Consider the following 12,192-nt stretch of genomic DNA (forward strand, 5'->3'; position numbering starts at 1 on the left):
TTAAAAAGTGGCAAAGCAATTCTTAAAAAACACCCTGAGGCAGAAAAATGCTGGCTAAAGTTTAGCCTGTAGTGAATAAAATGAACATCTTAAAACATGGATATAGAATGGGAGTCCTGATGTTTTTCTTAAATCCAGTGGAAGCTGTAAACTAAAGATGGTCCCACACTGGCACCTACTTTCCCAACCTCTTTCATGTTTGGGGAGCAGAGTGTTTCAGGATCGTATTTCTGGCTCCAAACCATCCCCTATGGTTTGGGTTCTGAGCTGAGCCCGAACCAAGAAGAAACTTGTTTTCTACTGTTGCCAAAGATCTTGTGAGAAAGCTGTTTTGTGAGATTTTGGTACAAGGTGCCAGAAATCTTACAAGAATAGCTTTCGAGCTTTTGGTGTCATCAGGTCTGACCCTGAGCTTTGGCCCCAATTACAATCTTTTGACACTAACCTTAGTGCAAACCTAGCCCAAATGCCATCACCATATGCTCTGCTACTCTCTAATATTAACATTATAAGGTAAATTCTTAAACAGCATCTGAAGTTGTGCATAGCTTGTGCTCATAAACATGTGAGTAAAGTTAGAGGCTGCATTTTAAAATGTGACTTTTAATGTTAATATTAGAGACTAGCAGAGCAGGTGGTATTTGCATGTGCATGCATGAACTGCTGGGCTGTGGACACACTTTCATGAGTTCTTTGGAGAGTGGGTTAGTCAGAGGATGCCTGTTCTTTTTCCCCCTCCTCCTTGCTTCCATATAAGCCTCAGTTATAATTGCCACAAAGATGTGGTGTGATCACAAATGGGAGGGAGATGTCTTTGAGCCAGTCTCTCTATTGAGATGTGCTCCCCCCATGGAGAGGTTTGATCCCCCTTACTTTAAACAATGTACACGCCTGAATATGTTGATCTTTTGTGTGTATTTTTTAATTGCCATTTAGTTTGCCAAGGTTTATCATTTTAAGTTCAACTTGCAAATAAGCAGGCCCAACTTTCCCCAGCAGGGGGAGAAGGTAATTATAAAGTGCTTATTAATAGGTAAAAGTTTGTTTTCTTTAGCTTGCCTTCAGAGACCCACCTCCACTAGTATTTTTACTAGGAGAGCTGGAAGCTATACAAAAAAATGAAAGTGAAGAAAACAAAGATTAAGTGCCAAAACCTATAAAGGTTTTGGTAGGTGGGGAGGGAGGGGGAGCCATTTTTGATGCACTATATTTGTACAGCTGCCTATTGAGCAGTAAGAATTCAGCGCAGCTGTGAGATTGGAAAAACAGGAAATCGCCAGCTCACTTGTAATATTGATCTTTAACTCTCCTTTATTTTTTAATCCCTCCCTTTACAGGAATGTAGGATCCTGAAGAATTTTTCCTCTTTGAGGGCCATTGTTTCAGCACTACAGTCCAACTCCATCTACCGGTTAAAGAAGACTTGGGCGTCTGTTCCAAAGTAATCCTCCCACTGTCCTTTTAGCTCCTTTCCTCTGACTGGCCCACAACAAAAACCAAGTACAGTTATGCTTAGGGCGGTGTATAGTACAAACTTTTGCTGATGCAAATAAGAAGACTGCCACAATTAGTATATTGTTTGTGAGTGTGCATACTTGGCTTCTTGCATTGGCAAGTGTGCATGCTCACCACGAGTGTTTGTGTCGATGCATGGTGATGTGCACCATGGGTAGATAGGCTAGAGTGCAGCCCTCCACCATTCAATCCACTGTTTTTTGGGAAGTTTTGGCAAAGAACGGTGGGGCAGATATGACTCACGCAATGGTGACTGGGAGTAAGGGGTCAATTTCCTAGCATGCAACTGTCTCCATTCCATAATGTTATCTAAATCTCATAATTTTCGTGCCTTTCTAAAAAAAACCCACAAACCCATGCAGCCCTCCTCACTGTCTACCATCTCTGACAGAAGCATGGAGCCTGCACAGCTCTGCACTACTGTCATAAGCATTGCAAGCACAAGACGCACAATCCTGTGGTATTTGCAGAGCCATAAGAAAAAACTAATCAGCATGGAACATGAGGATTTCTTGGCGGACAGATTGCTGTGAGACATAGCGAGAACCAAATCAAGTTGATTGATGGCATTCACTGGGTAGCTGCCGATGTTGGAGCATCGCTTCTGAGCCCAAGAAACAAGCACTGACTGGTGGGATTCCATCGTAACACAGGTTTGGGATGATGAGCAGTGGCTGCAGAACTTTCAGATACTCAAAGCCACATTCCTGGATCTGTGTACAAGCTCATCCCAACCTTCCAGTGCAAGGACGCCAAGATGAGAGCTGCATTGACAGCAGAGAAGCAAATAGCAATCGCACTGTGGAAACTTGCACTGCCAGATTGCTATTGGTCAGTGGGCAATCATTTTGGAGTTGGAAGATCCCCTGCTGTGTGTGCAGAGCCGTTATGACTGTGACTCTCAGCAACATGCAGGACATAGTGGATGGATTTGAAGCAGTGAGATTCCCGGGCTGCAGTGGTGCAATGGATGACACGCATATCCCTGTTGTGGCACCATACAACCTTACACAGAGAACATCAAGAGAAAGGGTTACTTATCATGGTTATGCAATCTTGCAAAATGCTGAGCCAGCAGCAAGAGGAGTTGAGGAGGCTCAGCACATCAGTGAATGAGTCCCTGTGCTGACCCACCTTTTACATGTTTGATTGTTGTCTAGTCCTTCGTCACTGTGGAAAACTGGATAATAATGATGTAGGCTTGATTTAGGTTGCTTTGTAATCAATAATTGACTTAATTCCTCTTCTGCCTAGGGACAGGATGCTGATGTTTGAAGAGCTGTCCGATATCTTCTCAGACCATGACAATTATCTGACAAGTAGAGAGCTGCTAATGAAGGTGAGAATGAGGCTGAGAGCAAGAGTTATGATCTGTGTCAGTGCTGAACTTTGTCGCCTGTCCAGTCACCCAAACCCACCCCCCAAGGCTCCATTGTAGGGAGACTTACAGAGCACAGTTCTGTGGCATGCAAGAAGTGTGCATGGCTGCTTCCTGTGTGACCTTTCTGCCCCCTGGCGCAGCAGAATTGCATTGGTTCCACTGACACTGATGCCATGCACAACTGGAAGGTTGGGATGGATTATGGGATTTGTCTGCTAGTGAACAGGTGCTGTAGAGGATGTTGAGATATCTGTTGTCTCACTGAGGAGCGGCAGCTCAAAGAAGTTGCAAAATAGCACAACGGCAAAGGATGCAGAAGTACTTCCCAGAAATACAGCTGTTCTAGATAGCCTTTCAGTTAGTCATACATTCATCTAGAAAGGTTCAGTACTGATGAGCATAAAAGAATACAGAGACCAGATTCTCAGCAGCTGTAAATTGTCACAGCTCCTTTGACTGCAGTGGGTGTTAAGTCAGTTTATTTCAGCTGAGGATTTCTTCCAAGATGTTTGTCCAAACTATCCCCACCTTCTTGGAACTACAGAACAGGGCTGGGAATCTGGAAGGAGCAGGCTTCCTGCTGTGTGTGTGTGGCCAGAAATGCCACAAAACAGTCTGTGTTGCAGTAGTCTGGGAATTCTGCTGTCAGACGCGGGTGAACCCCTAAAGTTCAGAGGCCCCTGAAAATGAGAAATATTGGTAGTGAAGCATGTTGATATGAACCTTTTAGAAACTAAAGGAAGGTTCCATTAGATTTCTCTGAGCTCTGTCTAATTCAGTCTGTTTCTATCCAGTCTATATCTAGTCTGTCTAGGAATTTATATTTCACCTCAGCATTATAATGTCAAACACTGAGTTTTGGGCAAAGGCTCAGTGATGGTGGGCGATTGTATTCAAACTTGTGAAGCAGTAATAAATATTGAGAGGAGTCCATATCTAGCCAGAGCAGTTTAATTAACTAAATGTTAAACATCCCCAGGGACAGACCTATTGGCTCCTGCCAGATCTTATTCTGCAAACCATTCTGAAGGCAATGAAATGAGCTTATGATGATCTCGTTCAGCTGTTTTATTAACTCCGTTCCACTTGTGACAACCCGAAGACTAGCTTCAGATGAACCCTGGAAGTCTCTCTTTCCTAATTGTGAGGACTGCCACATCCTTGAATAGTTTTCCCAAGGAAGTTGTAGCAGACCTATCACTTGAGGCATTTAAAACTGGAGTGGACCAAAACAGCTGAATATACTTTTGACAGGGCAGCATCTCGCTCCTGTCTCTTTTCTAGATACAAACTGCTTGGAGACCCCTTCTGTTCAAACACTTTGTGCAATTTATTTAGTGTTCCCCCCAGCACTGTTACAAACCTGTGCAGTGTTGTTTTATAAGCATACTGTCCTTAGTTCACTCAGCCAAGAAGCGTGGAGACAGAAAAGATTTTTCCCCAAGCGATGTCTCGTGGCTCTGTCTTGCAAAAGCCTGTCAGTCTGTCTCTGCTCCCCTTAGCATTGCCTTCCTGTGTCTTTTCTATTTTCTAATCTAATGAGCTCATTAGCCTTTTGGGCTCTCCTCAGCCCATCCCAGCCTATCAATTAGGCACAGCTTTACCCCTCAGGTTTATTCTGGGGTGCTATAATTGGTGGTCAGTGATCAGAGTGCTGGTACAGCTGCTGTTGCCCAGCACTCTGTCACAGTACTGTATGGAATAAGCCAGAAGTGGCTTGGTGGATGAACCAAGAGGTCTTTCCATCTCTAAAATCTAGAGCACTACAAGCCTTCTGCACTATGTGCATGAGTAATTCTTCTGTGGTTTGTAACTTATCATTTAAATCAGCTTCTGTACCAAATGACTAGAGGATAACTAATGTGACACCAATTTTTAAAAAGGGCTCCAGAGATGATCCCGGCAATTACAGGCCAATAAGCCTGACTTCAGTACCAGGGAAATTGATTGAAAATATAGTAAAGAACAGAATTATCAGGCACATAGATGAACATAATTTGTTGAGGAAGAATCAACATGGTTTTTATAAAGGGAAATCATGCCTCACCAATCTACTAGAATTCTTTGAGGGGGTCAACAAGCATGTGGACAAGGGGGATTCAGTGAATATAGTGTACTTAGATTTTCAGAAAGCCTTTGATAAGGTCCCTCACTCAAGGCTTGTATGCAAAGTAAGCTGTCATAGGATAAGAGGGAAGGTCCTCTCATGGATCGGTAGCTGGTTAGAAGATCGGAAACAAAAGATAGGAATAAATAGTCAGTTTTCAGAATGGAAAGAGGTAAATAGTGGTGTCCCCCAGGGGTCTGTACTGGGACGAGTCCTTTTCAACATATTCATAAATGATCTAGAAAAAGGGATAAACAGGAAGTGATAAAATTTGCAGATGATATAAAACTACTCAAGATAGTTAAGTCCAAAGCAGACTGTGAAGAGCTATGAATGGATCTCACAAAACTGGGTGACTGGGCAACAAAATGGCAGATTAAATTCAGTGTTGATCAGTGCAGAGTAATGCACATTAGAAAACATAACCACAACAAAAATGATAGGGGTCTAAATTAGCTGTTACCACCGAGCAGAGAGGTCTTGGCATCATTGTGGTTAGTTCTCTGAAAACATCCACTCAATGTGCAGTGGCAGTCACAAAAGCTAACAGAATGTTGGGAATCATTAAGAAAGGGATAGATAATAAGGCAGAAAATATCATAGTGCCTCTATATAAATCCATGATATGCCCATATCTTGACTACTGTGTGCAGATGTGGTCGCCCCATCTCAAAAAGATATATTGGAATTGGAAAAGGTTCAGAAAAGGGCAACAAAAATGATTAGGAGTATGGAACTGCGTCCATATGAGAAGGGATTAATAAGATTAGGACTTTTCAGTTTGGAAAAGGGACAACTAAGGGGGAATATGATAGAGGTCTATAAAATTATGACTGGTGTGGAGAAAGTAAATAAGGAAGTGTTATTTTCTCCTCCTTATAACACGAGTGCTAGAGGTCACCAAATGAAATTAATAGGCAGCAGGTTTAAAACAAACAAAAGGAAGTATTTCTTCACACAGTGTACAATCAGTCTGTGGAACTCTTTGCCAGAAGTTGTTGTGAAGGCCAAGGATATAACAGGGTTCAAAAAAGAACTAGATAAATTCATGGAGGATAGGTCCATCAGTGGCTATTAACCAGGATGGATATGGTGTCCTTAGCCTCTGTTTGCCAAAAGCTGGGACTGGTCAACAAGGGATGGATCACCTGATGATTACCTGTTCTGTTCATTCCCTCTGGGGTACCTGGCATTGGCCACTATTGGAAGTCAGGATACTGGGCTAGATGGACCTTTGGGCTGACCCAATATGGTCATTCTTATGGTCTTATGGGAGTCCAGGCTTCTAGATTCCATTTCTGTCTCTGCAACTTACTGTTATATGACCCTGGGCAAGTCACTTAAACTCCTTGTTTCCCCAACTATAAAATAGGTGTCGAATTACTCACCTATCTGATAGGAATGTTCGGAGTCTTGATTAATTAACATTTATAAAGTACCTTAAGATCCTACAAAAGGAGCTTTACAAATGCAAATTATTATTTATTATGGTTTTGAGACTCACTAGAAAAAGAGGGTCATAATCTCAGAAATGAATTAACATCACAAGGCAAAGGCTACAGAACTGTTATGAAATATGGCTCCCATTCATATAGTTATTGGAAAACCTAAATCCCTCAGGCTCGAATTGTGCAAATCTAAAACAAACACTTCTGTTTCCTGAATGTCTCTGTATTACTCGGAAAACCATAGAGGTTAGTCATCATATCATAGAGTCACTGTATAAAAAATGAAAAACGGCAGCGTGTTACATAACAGAGGGGAGATGTTTATTTGTAAAACTGCTGATTGCGAAATAAGTTAGAGGTCTAAGGACAAAAGGCCCAGATGCTGCGTTCGGATGAGAACCCAAATGTATGGCGCATATTCAAACTTCTTGAATTTAAAAATCTCAGTTGATTTGTGGTTCTTCTAAGCCTCGCCTGGGCCAGGACTGTTTTGCAGACAAACTCCCTTGTGGGAATTTGGTATGATTTTCTCCAACAAATCCCAGCAGTGCAGAAGCCTTGAAGTTTTTTTTTTTAAACAAGCAAAAAGGCACACATTTCTGAACCTCAGAGCAGTGTGAATTGGGCTCAGTTGGGTGAATTTTCATGTATTTCAATCCTACCAATAATGTCCCCCATTAATTGCCCTTTCATTCACTCCTTAGGAAGGAACATCCAAATTTGCAAATCTGGACAGTAGTGTGAAAGAGAACCAGAAAAGGACCCAGAGGCGGCTTCAGCTCCAAAAAGATATGGTGTGTGCAGCATGCTGTTCTCTCTTCTCTCTGAATTTATACCTGGGATAATAGAAGCAAAATCCTGAATTTGCATTTTAAGAAACAGAGCACATAGCACATTAGGGTTTTTGCATGGTATAGAGTCAATACAACAGTGAGGTTGATCATGCAAGTACACAGTGTCAAGGAGCTTAAACAGTGAAGATTGAACAGTCAGCCTTAACTCTGTCCCTTTTTACATATGGCCTGAAATATTCTTTCTGTATAAATGTCTATGTATTAATAAACAGACATTACAGTATAAAACAGAACATGAACAGGAGTTTGTAATACATCTTTATGTACTGTACAGATATTATATGGTGTGTGCTGAACTGCCAAGCTGTAACAGCATTATTGTATGCAGTGGTGTTGTAGCCTTATCAGGTCATAGGATATTAAGGAGACAAGGTGGGTGAGATAATATGTTCTATTGGACCAACTTTTGTTGGGGAGAGAGACAAGTTTTGGAGCTTGTGCAGAGCTTTACTTCCCGTTTGCCAGCTCTGAAATAGAGCTCTGTGTAAGCTCAAAAATTTGTGTCTCTCACCAGCAGAAGGTGGTCCAGTAAACGATATCACCTCCCCACCTTGTGTCTCTAAACTGTCACAAGGTGACCAGAGAGCAAGTGTGAAAAATTGGGATGGGGCTAATAGGTGCCTGTACAAGACTAAGCCCCAAATAATGGGACTGTCCCTATAAAATTGGGACATCTGGTCACCCTAGCTGTCACTTAGCAGATAATTTGAGAATCCCAGCTGTCCTGTGCTCCAAAAACTCCCATAAATTTACTAAACTGCCACAGGAAGTATATTTACAAAACACAAGTATTTATCAAATGCCTAAAATGAGGAAGTGCTGATGGCTGTAAAAGACTGCAGGAGTTGGAGGAGAAATAACGGTGCCAGAGTATTTGCTGTTGCACCAATAGCCACTTATCTGTCCACAGCAGCAGTAAATAAGAGTGCCTAGAGTTACTTCCTTCACTTCCACCTCCGTCTACCCAGTGCCCAGCCCAGCTTCTCAGGACTGGATGCAGGACTGTGGACTTGGGCCTTAATTTCAAGACTTTCAGAAATGTATTCAAACCGCCGCATGAGACATCAATAAATGATTAATGGCTGTAGGCAGATATCCATAGCCTCTGACTGGCTGGTCGTCTTTCCTAAGGAAGCACAGGAGCTTTGATTCACACTCCAGTAGCAATTTCTATTACCCTTTAAACAAAGCTGTGTGAAAATAACCAATTTTTACTTGGTAAAATGTTTATGAAAAGTTATATGATGTTACAGGAAAATTAGTTCTGGTCAAAGGGAAATTTTCATTCACTTCAGTGAGCTCATGAAACACACAGAAACTCCCAGGATTTTTGAGAGATCTGCTTAATTTTTATGGACTTTGCACAGAGATTTTTACCGGAGATGATTCCATAAGACCATAGGCGCCAACTTCCACTGTTCCTGGTGGGTGCTTGAGCCCACCCCTGCCCCTGGCCCCACCCCTGCATCACCCTCTCCCCACCCCCATTCCACCCCCTTCCCCCAAGTTTCCACCCGTGCCCTGCCTCTTCTCCGCCTCCTTCCCTGAGCGACATAGCCCTGCTCCTCCCCCTCCCTCCTAGAAAGTCCTAAGCGCTGGGAGGTAGGCGGAGAAGCAGGGATTCGGTGCGCTCGGGCGCGGGGGGTGAAATGTGGGAGGTGAGGGGAGTTTGGCTGCCAGTGGGTGCAGAGCACCCACTAATTTTTCCACGGAGTCGGTGCCTATGCATAAGACATGCCTGTTTCCATTTTTGCCAGTGAAAACTGCTTTTTACCCTGATGAAATTGGGAGTGGAACGTTTGCTGAAACAAATGGCTTTCTCAGACAAACTGAGTAAGAGAAGAGATCTGGAAACAGGGAAATGGAAGCAAAAACTGCTAAATATTTTCCGTTTTGGTTGACTGGCAAATGTATGAATCTTTTTGCTGGTTTCAGTAGCAGTGAGAATTTTTTCCTCACTGATGTAGACACAACCCTGACTCCAAATAAGGTAGAAGACTTAGGAAGGTTGAAAGTTGAGTCCTGAGTTAATTAGAACACAGTGATTATCCCAAGGCGGACGTACCCAGCTTAGAGGGAAAAAATGTGAATGTAATCACATGATTTTATAACTTCATTAAAAAACAAAGACTGGCTGAGATGAGCCACAGAAAAAAAGACTGTTTACACAAGATGTTAGGAGCCATCTGCACAGTCTGAAGGGAGCTGTGGGATGCTGGTGTTTGTGCTCCTTCTAGCATGTTTTACACTCATTCCACCTGTAGGACAGCAGTAGGAATTCTATGTGCAGGAACTAGTGTTGGAGAGGCCCTGAATATATCCACTCTTCAATATGAATTCATTTGTTTGAATAACAATGGCCCCATCTCACTCCCATTTTGCCATTGACTTCAATTCCTATTGATTTAAATGGAATAGAATCAGGCCCAGAATTTTGCTGCGGGCTTTCAGCTGATTACTCTGTATAATATATTATATCATAATGTACTGGCTGGAATTCACAGCCTTTCTCTGACAATTAACCAGACACTGCTCTGATTGTCTGCAGGGAGTCATGCAGGGTACGGTCCCCTACCTTGGCACCTTTCTTACAGACCTGACCATGCTTGACACAGCGCTGCAGGACTATATAGAGGTAGGTTTGAATTCTAACCCTTCTCCCTGCAGTTGTGATAATTGGGCCAACAGATTTACTAGCCACCACTGGAGACAAATCCTGATGGTTCTGTGTGTTTTGCTTTTGTCATATCCTCATATGAAACATTCACAGACATATAGAGGAGTTTGCAATGTCAAACGTTATAGATGGGGAGGATGAACAAAATTTTTATTAGGAAAAAAGATCTCTACTGAATTTAATAATGGAGCTTATTTACTAGGACATTCTTAAGTGTGGTACTTTATGCTCAAAATTTATGTTTTGCTTGAAAAAAATCCTAATGAGAGTATAAAAATTTTTATTATTTTATTTTAATTAAAACTTTTTTAAAAATATAAACTTCCCCCTTCCATGTTGGAAAACTCAACACCACAACATTGTCTTAAGTTCAGCTCTTCAACTTGAGAGGTTAAGTTCTTCAACATGGTCTTACTTCGTTTTGTAATTGGTTGAGCTCTGAAGGCCTTTTATGGGTAGGATTCTCCCTCCTCTTCAGCTGGCCAACCTTAGTGTAGGCAGGGAAGGACAGGCCCAAGAGATCCTGACCGGGGGCAGAGGTTCCATAGCATTCCAGAGGGGAATAGAATGGATGGATCTGAGCGTGAAGGAGAGAATTGGACAAATCACAGGGGAATTATGAGCGAATGGGACATGTGTGGCCAGGTGACTGTGACCAAGGATCAGTGAAAGAGAATGTAGGGGGTGACTTGCACTTTAGGGCCAGCATTTTAAAACTTGGCTGTTTGAAGTTGGCCCCTAAATCCTTATTTAGGCACCTATGTAAAAGTGGTCTGATTTTCAGAGGTTTTAAACCCCTCAAATCCCAGGGAAGTCATTGGGAGCTGCAAATACTCAACATCTTTGAACATCAGCACACTTTTTTGGGTGCTTTAATATGGAATTAGGAGCTACACTTTAGGTATTCAAGTTTGAATATTTTGGTGTTGATGTTTGTAGTGAGGATGGGCTAGAGAATGTTTTTGGCTGGGCTAGTAAATTTTCATGATAGTTTTGCCAGGGTCATCTAAAGGAAGCAGCTGTGACTCAGAATACACACAAAACATAATTCTGTACTGGGTTTGTTTGCCAGTTGTGTGTGTGTGTGTATGTATCCATGTTTGTTCACTTGGTGCTTACAAACTCAAAGTTTGGGAACCCTGGCTTGAGCCACTTGCAGTGCAGGCAGAAGTCAAGCAGAGTTCTGCCAGCACACCTCAGCCAGACCTGAAACATGCTCTACCTGTTCCAACACTGGAGCTTCCTTCTTAACCAAACTGCCAGTCAGTCCAGAGACAGAGCTCCAGTAGGGACTAGCATGCAACTGCCAAATTCTTTACCCATCAGAAAACTCAGATCTCTAGAAGGTCCTTGCTCAAAGAGACCATATGACTGAATTCAGCACTTCTTTCACTCTCTGACTTCATTACACTGCTGTTGAATATGTGCACGTTGGATTCTTCAGTGGTCTCTGTTTTCTTTGCTTCATACAGGGTGGGCTGATAAACTTTGAGAAGAGGAGACGGGTAAGTCTGAACTTCTTCCATGACTAGCGTTTTGCTGCCACCCTGTTGTAGGGAATCCTAGTTATACTTTACTTTAGGGACTTACTCTTTTCCCCTGGTGCATTCCCAACAACCATTGACTTCAATGGATGTTACCTGCAAATAAGGATAGAACAGTAGACCGCTATGTGTGTGAGCCCATGCAAGCCTGAAGAGGCTGGGGAGTGAAGAAAGGACCGCCAATAATTAGATGCATGCTACGGGGGAAAGGAAGTCCTAAGCACTAGTCAATATACTCCTAGAACATTTATGCATGGGGACTGTACATTCACTGCCCATGAGCATCAGTGGAAGAAGTCTGTTATCTCATAAATCCAACGTATCAACAGCAGAACAGACGTGCTAGTAAGCTAAGTTTGCTTTTTAGAAAGCATAGCATGAGTCTCGTAAACTTCCTTAGCTTGCTGCATTAATCTGCTTCATTAGATCCAAAGAAGGGATGCGAAGGAGAATGAAAGGGTGATACGGGGTGGAGAAATAAATGCTCTCAGCCTGCCCTTTCAATCTGCCCTGCATTGGTTGCACAGATAAAGAGGTAAAGAAAAGCCGCGTCGAAGGCAATGTGCTTGGCTCATATCTGTCTGAATAAAGACAAACCAAAGGCAAATCTCCTTTTCAGGGACTCAGCGCAGACTTTGATTTTTGCTGTGATAAGGCTCATTTCCT

The 12,192-nt window shown here is 42.5% G+C and overlaps 1 protein-coding gene across 6 annotated transcripts in view; it reads left to right on the forward strand.

Moving 5' to 3' along the window:
* Window positions 1-12,192, forward strand: part of RGL1 (ral guanine nucleotide dissociation stimulator like 1) — a 410,246-nt gene that overhangs the window by 135,054 nt on the left and 263,000 nt on the right. For all 6 annotated transcript variants that reach the window (XR_007775373.1, XR_007775376.1, XR_007775374.1 and 3 more), the window contains 5 exons: window positions 1,338-1,441; window positions 2,770-2,854; window positions 7,156-7,245; window positions 9,854-9,940; window positions 11,455-11,487. Coding sequence is in view for 1 of the 6 variants with exons in the window: in XM_050961415.1 (XP_050817372.1) it covers window positions 1,338-1,441; window positions 2,770-2,854; window positions 7,156-7,245; window positions 9,854-9,940; window positions 11,455-11,487 (399 nt within the window). In the remaining 5 variants the exon portion in view is untranslated. The remainder of the gene's footprint in view (window positions 1-1,337; window positions 1,442-2,769; window positions 2,855-7,155; window positions 7,246-9,853; window positions 9,941-11,454; window positions 11,488-12,192) is intronic.

This window comes from Gopherus flavomarginatus, chromosome 7 (genome assembly GCF_025201925.1).
Source record: "Gopherus flavomarginatus isolate rGopFla2 chromosome 7, rGopFla2.mat.asm, whole genome shotgun sequence".
Lineage (NCBI taxonomy): Eukaryota > Metazoa > Chordata > Testudines > Testudinidae > Gopherus > Gopherus flavomarginatus.